The 17,150-nt window shown below is 49.4% G+C and overlaps 1 protein-coding gene across 1 annotated transcript in view; it reads left to right on the top strand.

The window, feature by feature from the left end:
- The window catches only part of Tll2 (tolloid like 2), a 147,458-nt gene that overhangs the window by 51,016 nt on the left and 79,292 nt on the right, over positions 1-17,150 (top strand). The window contains exon 3 of the mRNA XM_004625684.2: positions 16,086-16,163. Coding sequence (XP_004625741.1) covers positions 16,086-16,163 — 78 coding nt within the window. The remainder of the gene's footprint in view (positions 1-16,085; positions 16,164-17,150) is intronic.

Genomic DNA, 17,150 nt, shown 5'->3' with positions numbered 1-17,150 from the left:
TAGAGGAATTGGTAGATACTCCCGATCTGCCATGTATTCCAGAAAGGCTTCGTACAAGAGAAAGTACACAGCTGCTAAATCAAAGGTTGAGAAGAAAAAGGAGAAAGTTCTTGCCACGATCACAAAACCAGTCAGTGGGGACAAGAATGGAGGGACCTGGTGGTTAAGCTTCGAGAAATGCCCAGATACTGCCCTACTGAAGATGTGCCCCGAAAGCTCCTGAGCCACGGCAAGAAGCCCTTCAGTCAGCATGTGCGGAAACTTTGAGCTAGCGTCACTCCCAGCACCATCTTGATCATCCTCACCGGCGTCACAGAGGCAAGAGAGTGGTCTTCCTGAAGCAGTTGGACAGTGGCTTGCTGCTTGTGACGGGGCCCCTTAGCCTTCATCGTGTTCCTCTATGAAGAACACACCAGAAATTTGTCATTGCCACCTCTACAAAAATTGACATCAGCAAAGTGAAAATCCCCAAACACCTCACTGATGCTTCAAGAAGAAGAAGAAGCTGCAGAAGCCCAGACACCAGGAGGGCGAGAAAGAGAGATACAAGATTTCAGAGCAGCACAAGGTGGATCAGAAAGCGGTGGACTCACAGATTTTAGCAAAAATCAAAGCTGTTCCTCAGCTCCGGGGCTACCTGCAATCTGTTTTTGCTCTGACAAATGGAATTTATCCTCATAAATTAGTATTCTAAATTTCTTACTAAAAACTTAATTAAACAACTGATAGAGGAAAAAACAAATAGCTCGGCAGACTAAGGGCCTGCTTAGGCAAGCTCAGGGACTGAGGTTCGATCCTGGGTACCATATTCCTCGCCAGCCCTGCCCCCCTGGGCGCTCTGAGCCAGCCACTGAGCCTGGTTGTGGTGGCGCACACCTGTAATCCCAGCACTGGAGAGGCTGAAAACAGGAGGATCACCACAAGTCCAAGCTGTGTAGTGAGACCCTGTACCAAATACATGAAAACAAAACAAAACAAAGCACTAAGTAGTTACCCTCTAAAATTTTGACCTTAGCTAATTTAGTCTCCTGCAGCAGAGCGCCTTTGCTCTCGCATTTGCAGGCCTTCCCTAGTGTGATGCGCATGCTGCTGCTGGGATCCCACCTCTGCTGTATGTACACTGACCGCGCACGCACTTTATTCCCAGCCATGATCAGGAATGAACTGGGTTTCTGAGTCAGTACTCTAACCCTTAGAGTTCCTTACAGTGGGGTGGACTTTAGGGATGTCACTTCCCCTGGGGACCCCAGCTTCCTTATCTTTAAAATGAAGGATTGACTCTAAGCTTCCGAAGGCCTAAGCCTGAGTGGGATGGAGACTGGGTACCGGCTGTCCGCCGGATGCAGTGTTGACTGGAAACTGCAGGTTCTGGTTCTTCATGTGATGGAGCTTCCCGATGGTCTGGTTAGGTCATTTCTAATTAGGTATTTTCAGAGCTCTCTGAGCTCCTCGAGGTGTGAGCAGACATGTGGCTGTGGCCTTCCTTTGTCCCTTCTTAGAAAACCATGAGCACCAGTGGGCCGGCCAGAGTCCAAGTGAAGGCCACCCAGCCTGCCTCCCGCCACAGAGCTGCAGGAGGACGGAAGCTGAATCCAGAGACAGCGGGGCTGAGCTGTGAGAGCCGGAGCCACAGTTGGAGGAGGGGCAAGGCAGCCCTGCTGGTGGGAGGCAGGAAAGAGCGCCTCACCCTACTCACCAGGCCCTGGACAGAGCCCTGCCCGCACTGGGGTCTGCGGGTCATTCTTTGTGTCACTCCCAGGGTGCCTGCAGAGAGAGGGCAATGGTAGCAGCATTGCCCGTGCAGTCTCTCTTTGTGGCCTGGCCATCTCATTTCTCTGTCCTCCTCTAGTGACCCCTGCTGATCCCATGGCCCATCACAGCTCCTGCGGCTCGGGCTTTCAGCATTTCCAACACCTCTTCGCTCCTGGATCATGGCTGCCATTGCCCACGATGGCCTCCCTTCTCTCACGTTAGCTTTGCCCATCGGCCCAGCTTTCCCAACCATCCTCCAACCCTGAGGTCCTAGCGGTCAGCTCACCGGCCAAATCTGGTCTGCAGATGTGTTTTGTTTGTTTTGTAGCGCTTACAGTTTTTTTCTTTTTTTAATTTACTGCCAACATTTAAAAATCACATTTCTCATAAATACCCAGAATTCCGGCTTCTCTTGAAAACTTGGAAGATCTGGTCACACTGGTCCAGCGATTGCACTTGGCAACAATCAGCGGGGTTGCATAATGCCAGTCAGACTCTGCAGGGGCAGGTGCTCTGAGTGTTTGCCACAGGCCCCACCACTCCCTAACCAGCTTTCACACCCATCTTCCTCCTCCCTGATGTGTTACTTGCCTGCCCCGGCTTGAGGCATGTGAGTTTGGATGCTGGGTCCTAATTCTAGTCACACGATCCTGGTCAAGCTCACTTCTCTTTTCTCTATCAGGAGGAAAAGAGACCTGTTACCTCATGGCCCAGGAGAGGCTTTCCCCTGAGATTTCCTTCATGGAATAGCCAGCCCCTGGCTCCTGCTTGGAGTACAGCAGGCCACTTTCTGGATGCCGGATGGCACCCCAGAGCAGATGCAGGGGAAACGCTCAGAGCTTTGCGGATGGCCCTGCATGTGCTGGCCTCGGAACAGGTTCCTCCTGCCCCAGCTGGATGGGGACATGCTAGTGTTTAGCCCCTGTAAAACAGAGGGGCTATTGCATTTTACGGGCCTGAGCCATCACCCCGAAGCTCGGTTGCCCTCCCCTCTGCTGACCGACCTCATCCCTTAACCGGGGCTCCTGCGCTGCAATTCTTCACCAGCTCAGCCGACTTCTAGCCTGAGAAGGTCACGGACAGCGGATGGAGCTCTTTGTTCTTCTTTTTGCCTTTCTCCAGACCCTGCAGAAAGGCCCTGGGAGGGCTCGTCCTTTCTATGGTCTTTCTTTGATCTTCTGAGTTCATTGCTGCTCTTTCTGTCACCCAGTCGGGGGGACACCCTTGGAGACATCTGTATGTCTTTATTGGTAATTTGGTCACCCCTGCAGAGGTCAGGGGATGGAATCCTGGGTGTTTATGAGGACAAATGAGTGCTTCCGCTGAAGCACTTGCGCCTGGGAAGTGAGAGCTAACCGAGTACAGGCCATCCTGTCTGCTCTTCAGAGTCAGAAGTTACTGTGGAACTTTGTTTTGGTGATGTATTTGCTTGCATTTCTGTCTACATGAAAACATTTTATTTCTATATCACAGCACATTGTTATGAATATGTCTTCTTTTGTTTGAAAGCAGCTGGTGTAGACACTGCTGGCACATAGCCAGTGCAGGGCCTTGAGCTACCATCCCTGCCTCCCATCGCTGGGTAAATGGCCACCCCTCCCTGCGACTGCCACCCTCATGAGGCCAACATGCAGGAGACAGAGGAGTGGGGCAGGAGAAAAGTCTCTTCAGCAGGCTCCCGGCTTCTGCCATACAATGTTGTGTTCCTCCAGTTCCCTGAGAGAGGGAATGACTTTTTCTCTCCCTTTCCCTGGGGTTTTTTCTTTCTTTGGGATCACTGTCCTGATTGGCTGCAGTTCCCTGGTCCATATTGCCTAGCTGAGCCTGCAGGGACCAGCTCCACTTGGCTATCTGGCTTACCACTTAGTTTGAGATCATTTGGTCCAGTGGATGGATAAGCTGAGGACTGGTAACAGGCTCAGGTCCTGCATGGGCCAGTGAGCTGCCCTTGTCCTCTCCGATGCTTGTTTTGTACCTGCAGACCAAGGTCCCAAGAGAGCCGATTCCTGGTAGCCAGGCATGCATTTATCACAACCACTGAAATTATGCGCAGAGTCTAGCCCAGGCGGAGGACAACGCCCTTGCCTATTTCAGTGGTGCTTGAAGCCCTTTCACGTCCACTGTTAGGACTTTGTCCAACCTCACCACACACTGTAGGTAACCAGTTAGGAGTCCTCTGTCTTCCACAGCTAAGGACATGAAAATCAGAGGAGCCCACACCTTTCGTAAAGCCCTGCCTGAGGCCCCCCATTTTCCTCTGCTGATGGACAAGGAGGGCAGCTTTTCTCAAAAACTCCCCCTACAACCCGAGAAACTAACATTTGATCTTGGGAGATCAGTGGGTTCATTTGCTTCTGTCCTGTGACACAGTGGGACAGGGATGGCTAAGGACCTCAAGGATCCATCTGTGGCGAGCCCATTGGTGCAGGCTGGAGGGTGCTCGTGGGATCCTGGGGCCGCTGAAGGAGCGCTGCATCCTGTCTTTACTGAAGGTGCAGCCCCTCTCCCAGTGCACACCTTCCCGCTGAGGCCAAAGGATCCGCCTTCTTGCTTCAGCTCTCAGACTGTAAGCCACTGACCCTGCTATACAGAGCACTATGTTTTTGAACTTTTTTGTGGGTTTGTTGTTTAATATGAAGCTCAGATGGAGTGCTGAAGGGCTGGCCTCGTGGTCCTCACTGCTAGGAGCTGTGATGTGTCTCTTAGAGAAAGTCCATGTGTTAAATAATTGTTTTTCAAGCAGAAATTATAGTGTTGTTGTCACTATTGAATATTAATGAATCAATAAATGATTAAAAATAGGGGCTGGGAAGATACCTCAATAGAATAAGCACTTGCCTGGCAAATGCAAGGTCCTGAGTTCAATCCCTGGTTCTGCACACACACAAAAAGATTATAAATAAAGGCCAGAAAGCTGGCACAGTAACTCCAGCACTACTGATAACTCCAGCACTCTGGGGCTCAGACAGGAGTTTTATAGGTTTGAATCCAGCCTGGACAACTTTGTGATGTAGTGAGATCTGTTTTTAAAAAGTTAAAAAAGGACTAGGGATACAGCTCAGTGTGAACAGCCTGGGTTCAGTACCAAGTATCAATCAATCAATGCCTATATGGGTCTGGGGAGATATGTAGGTAGAGTAAGTGCTTGCCTGGCAAGTGCAGGGTCCTGAGTTCAATTCCCAGTAACACAAAACAAAAAACAAAACACAAAAACAAACAAAAACCCCTTTAAATAGAAACACACATAAAACAAAGTTTTGTGTTGAACAGTCGATAGAAATATTGTGAATAGTAATTGCACATGGCTACTTCTTTAAATGATTTTTTATTTAATTAATTAATTTATTTTTTATGTATTTGGTACAGGGTTTCACTGCGCAGCTTGGATTCGTAGTGATCCTCCTGTTTGCAGCCTTCCCAGTGCTGGGATTACAGGCGTGCACAGCCACACCCAGTTCCAGTTGCTGGCTTGGCACACCCTGGGCAGAGCCGGTGCTGCATGGGTGCTGCATGAGGTGCTGGGCATCGAAGCCTGGTCCCCACGCCAGCGGCGCTTGGACCCCTGAGCTACCTCCCTGGCCCATGGCTGCATATTTTGTTACGTACATCACACGGTACTACATTGCCTTCTGTATGGAATACTGTTTCTCCAGGAGCAACGAGTCCGTGCTTGCTAATTCAGTGGCCATTGCAACTGTAGAATACCTCTGCCACAAATGGAGCAGGATTCTATTCTATCTTCTTTCTGCAGGCCAAAAATCACCTAGCTGGATTTGTACATTTTCTGGGGCTTCTGTTCCTGCGAGGACACTAGAAAACAAGCAATGAGCCACAGAGTGTGGGCTGGGCGTTAGGCCCTCTTAGCTTTGCCGGGTGTCAGCTGGTGACTGAGCCTCAGTTTCCTTATCTATAAAATGGGGTTAGCAATAAGAATACATTATCCTATGTGGGTGCAGTGAAAATTAGTCAAGATTTTGTGTACAGTACTGGTCAACCTAATTCAGTCCACTTCCCATGGGCATATTTGTTAAGCATCTGCTAGGAGCACTGCTGGTTAGACAGGGAAAGGATGTTGTTCTTGTTCTCAAGAAATAGGCTGTCCCGCAGGGGTGAGGCACAGAATTACGGAGTTGTACTAGAGGCAGGCTATGATCAGGGCGGGAGCTCCTCAAGGGCAGCAGTTGTATCTGATCTGTTTTTCTATCTCTGGCATGCCGCAGGGAGGTACCCTACAAACTTGCAGAAGGAGGGAAGGACAGAGGGATGGAGGCCTGCAGGACTGTGAAGGACGGAGGGATGGAGGCCTGCAGGACTGAGCAAAGAGCAGAGGAGGATGTGGCTTCCTGGAAGGCGTCAGGGTGGGCCTGGCAGGGGTGTGAGTCAGGTTGCAGTGAGGAGGACGGTGCAGCCGGAAGGCAGGGCCTAGGGTGCCTGGGAGGATATGGAGTGGGAACTGGGCAGGAACACACAGCTCAGCGTAGCTGGCAGGGGGATGAGAGGGGACCCGCCTGGTTGGGGGAGGGTCCTCTGGGGAGATGAAAAGCGGCCCCCTTTGGGGCACTTGCCTGGGGACTCAGCTTCCGCTTGCTCCTCCCTCCTTGTTCTTCTTTTCTCTGGAGGACTTGCCCAGTTCCCTGGGAACGTCACACCCAACAAGCCATCGCTGATGTGAGCACTTGGAGCAGCCTCCTAGTGAATGTGAAGTTTTGTCTCCTGGGTCTCCGGGTGGGATTTTTCTGGTCTTTTCTATTGAGACATTAGCTCTGGGTGAGTCAGGTTGGCATCTCTAGCCCTGTGTTGCAAGGGCCACCAGCGCAGCCAGATGGGCCTGGGGTTGTGTCTGAGTTTTGCCTTTTACCAGCTTTGTGACCTTTGGATGTGCTAAAGTTTTCTGAGCTTTATTTCTCTCATTTGCAACCAAAATTAGCAGTGGTTCCTGTCTCATAGTACAGTGTAAAGGAGAACATACACAGAAGGCAGCAAGCACAGGGCCTGGCCCAGCTGACTTACCCAGGACCGTGTCAGCTCCCTCTGGGCAGCTCCAGCTTGCAGTCTGGGAGCACTGCCCAGAGGGTCCTGGTCAGTCAGTTCCACTGTCCCAGGAATAACAGGGTGACTGCATAGCGCCCGTCCCCAGCTCTTGTCTTAAAGTCTATCTTTAGTTGTTTTTTTTAACTGTCACTGAACATCTCACACTGTTATCAGCAAGCACCGTCTGCAGCAAGGTGTAAAGAAATGTCCTGGTGAGTTATGGAGGGGTGCTTCCCGATCCCTGGCCACCAGTGTCCTTGGCGGCTTCGCAGCCTAAGCTTGGTTGAAGTCTGCGCTTAAGCTTTTTCTTTGACTCATGGTAGTTCAGCTATGAAAGGTCTTGTCTCTGTGCTTTATTGTTTCACCCTGTTCTGGTTCTTCAGTCTTCAGAACAGTTTTAGATTCAGTAATGATAATAATAGTAACAATAGATAACTCATGAGTGAGGCGTTTTTCTATGCCTTGTATGTATTATCCCTTGAGGGACATTTTTTGTGCAGCTGTAAATAATGGGTACAATGAAGAAGCCAAGGTCAGACTGGGTGTGAACAATGTGGACAAGGTAGATGGGATACCCAGAGTCCAGGGATGATCAGACAGAGTTGGGAGTTGGAGACTAGGTGAGCAGCAGGGCATATGTAAGAGAAGGTGGAACAATAACTCATCCAAAGGCCAGCCAACAGGACAAGTACAGATCCAGGCATCAGGAGAAGTGGGGCGTCCAACAAGTAGGGAAACAGACCCCTGGCTAGAGACAAGAGGAGGAGGGCTCCAGTTTGCATAATTAAAGAGCCTCCCATCAGCTGGGCATCATATTGTATGTCTGTAATTTCAGGTACTCCAGAGGCAAAGGCAAGAGGGTCAGGAGTTTGAAGCCAGCTTGGGAGATGCTATCACCAAAAAGAAAGAAACAAACAACTCAAGTCTTCACTAACCCTTGCTCTAGGGCAAAAGCAAATTCTAAGCCCCATCAGCTGTGCTGAGACACAGGTATTTGCCCATGAATTTGTGAGTTCATAAAGATACTAAGAAAAGGTGCTGACAGATGCGGCTCCTCTAGCCCTGTCCTCACCAAAGAGCTTTCCTCTTTGCCTTCTTGCCAAGGTGTGGAATCATTGTTTCTTTCGTGGTCAGAGCAGGAAAGCAGAAAAAAAAGGTTGGACCACAACTGTACCATCTGCATAAACACAACTATGTTTCTTTCCCATCAGAATAGGTTTCCCTGGCAACTCTTACGTGTGTGTGTGTGTGTGTGTGTGTGTATGCACGGCATGCGCTCACACGTGTGGGTGCATGTGTACACCGCAAATTGCAGAGCACGTGTTCTTAGGCAAAGTGTATGATGTTGTAATCTAGTTCTTCCTTTTAGAGAATCATTTTACTTCCTGGTTATGAAAATAATATGTTGCACAACATATTATTGTTGAAATTATAAAGAGTAAATAAAATTCACTCCAAAATTGCCAACCAAAGATAACCATACTGGTCACTGTGGGTATTTTCTATTACTTTCCTCATTTTAAAAAATATTTTATCTATTTGTTTATTTAGTACAGGGTCTTGTTACGCAGCTCAGACTCTTAGTGATCCTCCTGTCTCAGCCTCTCCAGTGCTGGGATTGCAGGTTTCCACCACCACACCTGGTTTCTGTGCCAACCACGCACCCCGGTGGCTCTGGGGCTAGCACAGCATTAGGTAATGGGGATCGAACTCTGGCCCTTGCAGTTGCCAGGCAGGAGCTTAGACTGCTGAGCTATATCCCCAACCCTATTTTTTTCATATTTTATGTATGTACTTTTTATGAAAAGTTAGACATATTGAATTCTGTTGGAATCACATTGAATTCTGTTGGAATTTCCTAACTTGTTTTTTGACTTAAAATATGATCCTACCCCCTTTAAATAAACTTCTGAAATTGTTTAAAAGGTTATACAATATTCCATCATATAATTTACTTTACCACTCCCCTGTTGTGGGTACAGATGTTACAATCTTTTTACTGTAAAAACTTGAAATGTTCACCTAACCTTAATGTTCCCTGCCTATTAGTTCCTTAATACAGTTATGTAGAAGTCATATTGTTGCCCGTCGTTTGTTTTGTTTTGCTTGTACTGAAGACTGAACCCGCTGGGGCTCTGCCACTAAGCTGTACTCCAGCCTTTTAAAAAAATTTTAAGTCTTACTGAGCTGCGTAGGCTGGCCTGGAGTTTGTGATTTTCCTGCTTCAGCCTTCTGAGTAGCTGGGATTATAGGTGTACACTGCCACCATGCTGGCTTTTTGCCTGTTTTAAAAGACTTTAGCACAGCTTGTAAAATTATTTCATAAAGTGTAACCGATTTAATAATGCTCTTCCATCAGAAGCGTGTAAGAACTCCCATTTTACCCTGCACTTGCCAATATGAAATCATTTCATTATCAAAACCTGGCAATGATTTTTTAACTCATTTTCTCTTTCCCTTCTGTAGCATTTCAATTTGGCATGGAATAAAAGTTACTTGGCATTGGATTGCTCAAGATTACACATTGATTACCATAGTGATTGCTTTGTTTGTTCTTAAATCAGCCTCTTAAAGGGGCTTTGCCTTTTTTTGGCTTGTTTGTCCTAATGAATAATTAAAACCGGAGCTGTTTGTGGGTAGTTTTCTATCAAAGGTATACAGATGCTTCCCCCTTTGATCTTGTCTGGGATGTCCAGCAGGCTACGGGGGTGGAGGTGGGCTCCAGAGTGGGACGGGCCTTGCTGGGCCTTCAGAGTCAATCACTAACTAGCTGGTGACCTGGAATGACTTATTCATGAACCTCGGGTTTCTGTTTTGTGCAAGAACAATGGCATTATGCATTCATAGGATTGCTGTGCATATCGCGTGCGGCCAGCGGACCTAGCTAACTGAGATGAGGTGGGAGGGTAAGAGTCTCTCAGGTGTCCCTTTTTGGTGTCAGCCCCTCTGGACCACGTTCGCATTAAGCTCCAGTTCTGTCCCGCTGCACTTTCATTTTCTTTCCTTGGGACAGTCCTGCTTGGAGCTTTTGCTCCTTTGTGTTTTGCTCCTACTGTCCCCAGCTAGATGCCTGTTTCCCACCCCTTAGCTCAGGTTATCACCTACCCTACCCAGCCTCCTGGGCTCTCTGCCCTATTACTCCTTACCCCTTCCATGAACTGCTTTTACTGTTTATTCCTAATCTTTGTTCCCCCTGTTGGGAGGCAGGTACCACGAAGCCTGCTGCTCAGCCCAGAGGTTCTGCATGATTAGATGAGTAACAAAGTGGTTTTTAAGATCTTTCTCATAGCATAAAACAAACCAATTTGATGCTAGATTTAACTATGATAGGTTAAAGATATAGGTAATTTTTAAAGTCAGTTAACTCAAGAGATAAGGCTGTCCTTCCAGGGCTTATATATAGGCTTTATCATATGTTGTGTATGGAAGACTTTGACACCCGACTGACAGAGAAATTCAACTTCTCCACCCAATAGCTATGTGTGCTGAAAGCCTCAATTTCCTTGAATGTGAAGTGGGAATAATACCCCTAGCAGAGGGGTGGCTTGAGGATTAAATAGATAGCATATATGTCACTTACCTTCATGTAACCTGCAGTTAGAAAATGGTAATTATCCTTGTACTTAAGAAAACCAAGGATCGATGTTAGGCTTTGAGGATGCGGAATGGAGGAATAATTAGCTTTATGAATTTCCATATTGATGAATATTCATAGTCACTTGTTCAAATGAGTAATATTGATCTAAGTCATAAGATGTCCTCTTGGGCTTTGGAAAAGCCCATCTCTTCCGGCTTATATGTCCATGGAAGTGCAAGGTCAATATTTCATTAATGATGGTGGAGGGGCGTTGTGTGTGTGTGCACATCAGTGTCTCATGTGACGCATATAATTAAGACACTTTTTGTTGGGAGCGGAAGAAAATTGGGCTTTCCCGAAGAAAAGCAGCTTGCTCCCAAAGTTGCTAACAGATTGCTTCTTAATTGAACTTGGGAGGTGAATTATATGGTAAATTAGAAAAAAGAACAGCTCTGAATTTAGTGAATTGTTCCATAAAGGAAGCTGTGGGATTGAATTGCAAATGCTGGATAGAAACATTTCAGCTGGGCCCCATGCATCACGGGCTGCTGACCTCTGCTGTGTTCCAGGGAGAGCGTGAACAGGCCCGGAGCTCTCTTTTCAGGGCCTGGAGGGCATTCTTTCCCAGAGACCAGCTGTAAGCCTGGGTTTCTTATGCAAAGGAGGCGTTTGAATAAACCCCTGTGACTAATGAAATCTACAAGGTCTTTGCATATCTCACTGAAGAGGTAAGTAAGCAAAGACTAGATATGGGGATACTATATATCTAAAATATTTTTTTGTCTTGCAATCGTGTTCCAGGAAAAATATATCTGCATATGTGAATGCGCCCCCTTTGCTGTCAGCAGTTGTGTGCGTCAGGTTGTTTTTGTCACCCTTGCCCCATGGCTGCAGTCACAGCCAGAGCCTCACCTGTACAGAAACAGGAACATTGTACCAATTTAGACGTGAGAAATGGTTTTTCCTGAGGCTGATGGGTCTGTCTCCTGTGCCACATTTGTCATTCTGGTGAACTCCAGAAGAGAGAGAATTAAGAAAATAGCGTGAAAACAGGCCTTTTCTGAGTGGCCAGTCTGGGCCTTGACTGCACCTCCAGATCACCCGGGAGGCTTTAAAAGGCCCCGTGTTCAGGCCATGCCCCATACTGGTTAAATCCGGGTTTCTAAGGGGGCTCAAACCTCAGTATATTTTCAGACTCTTCTCAGATCATTAAAAATTGTAGTCAAGGTTGAAAGACATTGTTCCAAGAACAGCTGCCTCCATCTCTCCATAAAAGCTGATAAAGACAAATTTTCCAGCTGTGAAGCTGAGGCTAGAAATGATTGAGTTCTCTTTTTAAACAGCATTGGCCTGACTTTTGGTCCATCCATCTGTCATATGTGTTATTGAGTAGCTGGTAGGTGCCCGGTCTGGTGCCTGGGATTCATGGCTGGTCCAAAGAAAACCTCTCCCTTTAAGATGCTAAAAACTAAAAACTAGTTCATGGGGATTTTGCTGATGCAGAGGAGGGGCACCCTCTGGTGAGAGGTATGAATAAACAGGGGTACAGGGATACAGAGGAGAAGGCCTTCTAGCACCCAGCAACTTCCAGAGCAAGAGGCATGAAAGAGTATCAGAAGGGCAAGGAGGAATCTGCCAGAGGAAGAGGTGGGTGTAGCCGAGGAAGGTGCATCAGAGAAGGTGAACAGAAAGCCGCTCGGGCACTGGGCTTAGTGTGGCCGAACTTGGATGGGAGAGGGGGGCGCAGCAGGATGAAGCCCATTGCCTGCAGGTAGAGGGTCACTGGGTGTGCTGGCAGCGTAAGGCCTGCTCCTCTGCTGACAGGTGCTCTTCAGGTGACCAGCGCAGCAGAGAAACAGAAGGAAGAAAAAAGGGAAAGGCGCTTTATTTTCTTTGAGGACACTGACAGAATTTGGAGAGGTCAAGGAATTTTTTTGGGCTGGACAAAGGGAGGCTGAGGCTTTAATGACCTTTTGCCTGGGGAGAGGTTCGAAGGGGGTGTTTAGATATACCTGAGAAACTGATTGGGGGTCTTCCCTGAGGCAGCGAGATGGGTGAAAGTAAATTATGTCCTGGGCTGAGTCGGGGAAGAAGAGGGGAGGTGGTCTTTTGTTCTATAGGCATCAGCCGTATTAGATGACCAAGATAATGATTTTAGCAATTCATACTAAGGCCTGAACCTATCCAAAAGGATGGAGCCTTCATCTCTTGATGAGGAAGACAGAAGCCCTGACTTCCAGTGTCCTTTCATGACTTCCTAGGCAAGGCCTTTGGCCCCTGGCTCCCAGTGAGGAACCCCGCTTATTCTTGCTCTCATGTCTGGGTCTGAAGCTGAGGAGAAGGATATAGGTTTGAGGTCAAACAGCACCCACCCCAGCCCTTCCTACCAGGAACCATCCCTGTACCCGCAGGACAGGCTAATCTCCTCTCCTGGGGCCGTGTTTTCTCCCACCACCCAGGCACCTGGTATCCCGACTCAGCACTTTTGCAGCTATTCTAACCCTAAGAACCAGAGATCCCAGGGGACCAGAAGCCCTCCTCTCCCTGCCTGCCTGCTGAGGAACCGTCCATCAGTCCCTCCAGCCCAGCTCCCTCCGTCGCAGCCTCTAGCTCACACTGACTCAGGCCCGCCTGGACACAGCCTATGTGCTCCCTGCTCCTTTTCCCTCACAGTCTTCTTTGAATCACGCAGTCGAAAGCTGCCAACCATAAATCCTGGGCTTCCATTGCTGTGTAATGAGACTGGACTCTTATTTCAAATCTCAGCCCCTGGGCGCCTTCTTAGTTCGCTGTTAATAACGCTTGTTACATGCAAACTCAGTACAGTCACAATGTCCTTTCATGTCTTCTCGCACCTATCTAAGTTACTCAGAGTGCACTAAGGATATAGCTCAGCGGCACAAGCTCCTGTCTTCCAAGTGCAAGGTCCTGAGTTCAGTTCCCAGTACCAAAACCACCACCATCACCACCAACAAAAACCTCAGCATAAGAGCCAAAGTCCTGAAAATGACATATGGGGCTCCCCACGAGCTGGCCCTGCAGACACGTCTCTTCCTTCAGGCCTCATGGCCTGCTGCTTTCTGTCTGGCTTATTCCATTCTAGCCATACCCATCCCGAGGGCCCAGCATGCTTCCGCCCCGCGGCCTTTGCTCCTGCTTGTCTCTTGGCAATCCACTGACTTTCTCCCTCATTTTCTTCAGACCTCTGCTCTTCTTCCTACTGTGAAGAAAAGAACTAACTGGAAGGGCTGGTAGATTAGATGTAGGGGGAGAGAAGACCACCAGTAGCTTATGCGTAGCCGTCCTCATATATTTTCTTCATATCAACTTAAATATTTAGTTGCCTATTCTTTTAAACCATATTTCCCCTCCCCTCCATCAGAATGTAATTTCCATGAGGTCAGGATAGAGTTTCTTCAGTGCTGTCTCCTGAGCAGCAGAAACAATGTCTGGCACGTAGCAGGTGTTAGATAAATATTTGTCGAATGAACAAATGCTTAAACAAACCTATTACCTCATTTGGTCCTTGTGACAGCCCATTTGACAGATGAAAGATGCTAATGCCCACGTTCTGGGCTCCGGCTCCCCTGCCAGGCGCGGGCCACGCGGGGCTTGGGGCTCTCTGCGCTTTGCTCCCTGTCGCAGATGGCACATTCCTCTGCCGCAGAGTGAGTTCATACCATCAGGACTTCCCCTGACCTTTAGCCCGAGAGGAAATGATATGGCAACTGGAAGAATACCCCAGGGCCCGGGGCTGGCAGCCGAGGCTCCGGCAGCTGCAGGGAGTGTGTGAGTGGATTCCGAGTTGGCCAGAAAGGCCATAGAATGAGCAGGATGCAGCGCAGAGCCTCCTGTCCCCGCCTGACGTTAGCGGGTCCTTCTTCTCCGGGAGGCCCAGCAGCTGCAGCTCCTGCTGAAGCCAAAGTTACGGGAGGGAAAGAGGCAGCCGGCTGTCAGGAGTTGCTGTGGGGGACACCACATGGCTGCCTCCCGTGGTGTCCTGGAGGCCAGGAGGGCTGCTTCGATGGGTGCGTGGTGCTGGGTGTGAGCCTTCGTTGGGCAGCACCAAAAGCCCTGTAGCTGTGGCACAGGAAGCATTGTGAGGTTTCTGACCAGGAATCTGTGTTCTGAGTTCTCGGCTCCCGCCAGGGGCCAAGCAACCCCAGGCTGACCATCTTGCATCTGAGTCTTGTACATTGAGACTCTGAAAAGTAGGGTGACACTCCATCTACTGCACCTAAAGAAGATAAGGGGAAACTGCATTGCAAGCTGCAAGTCTCTAAACAAAGGCATGAACTTCCTTCTTTGTAAATAAATTGTCCTCTGGAGACTTTCATGTGGTTTCTCGTATGCAGTTGTCTCTCTTGGATTCAGATCTTCTGGGTCCCTACCCACCCGTCATTAGGAGCCCTTCGCACCCCACATATCTCATCCACCAACCCTTCCGGTTAGCCCTGCCTCCAGCTATGTCCCCAGGTGACAGGTGACAGGCATCTCTCCCGTAGTGTCTAGTTCGCAGCCCACCGTCTCTCAACAGGATCCGAGCTGAGCACTGGCCTTCCGCCTTGCCTCCTCTCCCCCAGAGTGATCTTGGGTAAACACAAAATCTCAGCAGTCTCTGTGACAAGGAGCATACAAGTCAGAGAGCTCGTAGCAGAGCACAGCCCTCGGGGCCTGTGCTTCCAGCCTCCTTCTCTGGCTTCGCCCCCTCACAAGGCGAGCGCAGTCTGCACCGGCATTCTCCCCGCTTCCTTCTCCTGCTGGGGATGCTGCGGCCCAGATTCCACATGGATATGCCATGCTTGTTTATTTCAACCCCTGCACACCTGCGAGGGTGCCTTCTCCAGGTCCCACACCGCCGCCCTTCCAATCCCTTTCTGCACTGGATTTGGTCTTGAGAGCACTTTCGGAGCCTTCAATAACCTTATTCATCGGGGCCGGGGAGATGGCAAGCTCAAGGGTCTGAGTTCAATCCCTGGTTCTGGAAAAAAAAAACATTACCTTATTCATGGTTTTCGCCCCTGTTTGTTGTCCAGTTCCTCATTTGCAAAGTACACCTCTTGAGGACAAGATCCTCACTGTCTTGTTCACAGCTGGACTCGTGGTACCTGGCGCTGTCGTTGGCAGGCAGCAGGACTAATAAATACTTAGGAACCGATGTCTTCGTGGTGGAGGCGAATGACAGTGTGGTGTTCAGAGCCGTGAACACAGCCTAGCTGCGTCATGCGAAGGCTGATATATGGAGGATCTGCGGTCAAATACATGTCTGAGGTCAACAGGAGTTTCTGAAGGGAGACTGTCCCCAAGGGGAACCCAGGGTGCCGAGAGAATGCCCTGAATACAGGAGCACACAGCCAGCCTGTCCCATCCGACAGCAGTACCGCCTCCTACCTTGTGAACGCCAGGCCTGGGAGTGCCGGCTACAAGTGTCGGCTACAAATTGAATCTTTCTCAGGAGGCGAGGTGAGGAAGTGCCTTTGGGTTCGCAGGTTAACTTGGTTATCTCAATTCTGAGTGCTGTCGAGCTGATCACAATGGTACTTTGCTAATCTGTGAAGGAGCCGTGTGGCAGGCTCCTTCTGGCCCCAGCATGGGGTATGGGTGCTGCGGATGAGCTCTGTGTGCTGAGCAATCACGGATGAGCGGCTCGCTTCCTCACCCTTGACGCCGCCGAGGCACACCGGGCTGACGTGTTCTTCCTTTTCTTTTGTCTCCACGTGTTTAGGTGGGCTTGGAGAACAGCCAGCCGAGAACTGGCCGAACACCACTGCCTCGAATTCCAGCGGCCACCAAGCTAGAAAGGGTAATGTATGTGAGGCCCCACCACGGTATCAGTGGGTATCTTTTATTTTTTAAATTGTGGCAAAACAGATAACCTGTGGTTTCCTGTTTTAAAGTGTGTCACTTAAGGGCAGTAGTGCATTCACAGCGCTAAGTGACCATCCCTGTTGTCTAGGTGCAGGACTTTCCACCACCCCCAAAGGTGACCTGGACACGTTGGTCAGTCCCTCTCCATCGCCATCTCCCCAGTTGCTGGCTTTGGGCAGCTCTTGCACAGCCCCTTACTATGGTGGCAGCTGAGGGAAGGCAGAGCACCAGCCTGGGCATGAGGGTATGTTCCCCGCAGGGCAGAGGAGACAGCTCGCTAGCTGCTGAGTGGCCAATGGAAGGGCAGCGTCTGTCCCTTGGGGACTACATGGCCTTCAGGTAGATGCTGCTTTCTTGCAGTGATTTTTCTCTCTTGGTTTTGGCTTATGAGTTGGAAGCCCCGAAGGCCTGAGAGGAAAGAGGATGAGGTGTGATGAGGGCCTCGGGGAAAGAGTGGACCTGGGAGTCAGAATATCTGTGAGGTTCAGGGGTACGGACAGAGACCTGTGGGTTGTCGAGAGACAGGCGAGGAGCCGCGGGTCAGCCCAGAGCCTGCGTGCAAGTTCCCGCACAGCCCGCCCATGCAAAGCGCAGACCTGCGTGTGGCTTGCTCTTCTGAGGGCTTCTGGCTTGGGGATCACTGGAAATACCTCATCTTGGAGAAGTCTAGAGTGGAGAGCTTTAGGGCTTTTGTCTGGGCCTGAGCCTGCGGGAAGCAGAGCTTGTGACTGGCAGCTACATTTCTTCTACACAAGGTTAACTGCACAGCACAAGAGTAATTTTTTGGGGGGAGGGAGGGGAAGGGTCTACAGCGTGTTCAGGGTCTCACTACTAGATCGGACTCTTGTGATCCACCTGTTTACAGCCTCCCAAGTGCTGGGATTGATTACAGGTACACGCCACCACACCCAATCTACAAAAA

Source organism: Octodon degus, unplaced genomic scaffold (assembly GCF_000260255.1).
Source record: "Octodon degus isolate 3935 unplaced genomic scaffold, OctDeg1.0 scaffold00010, whole genome shotgun sequence".
Taxonomy (NCBI): domain Eukaryota; kingdom Metazoa; phylum Chordata; class Mammalia; order Rodentia; family Octodontidae; genus Octodon; species Octodon degus.
This window is presented reverse-complemented; position numbering and strand designations above follow the sequence as displayed.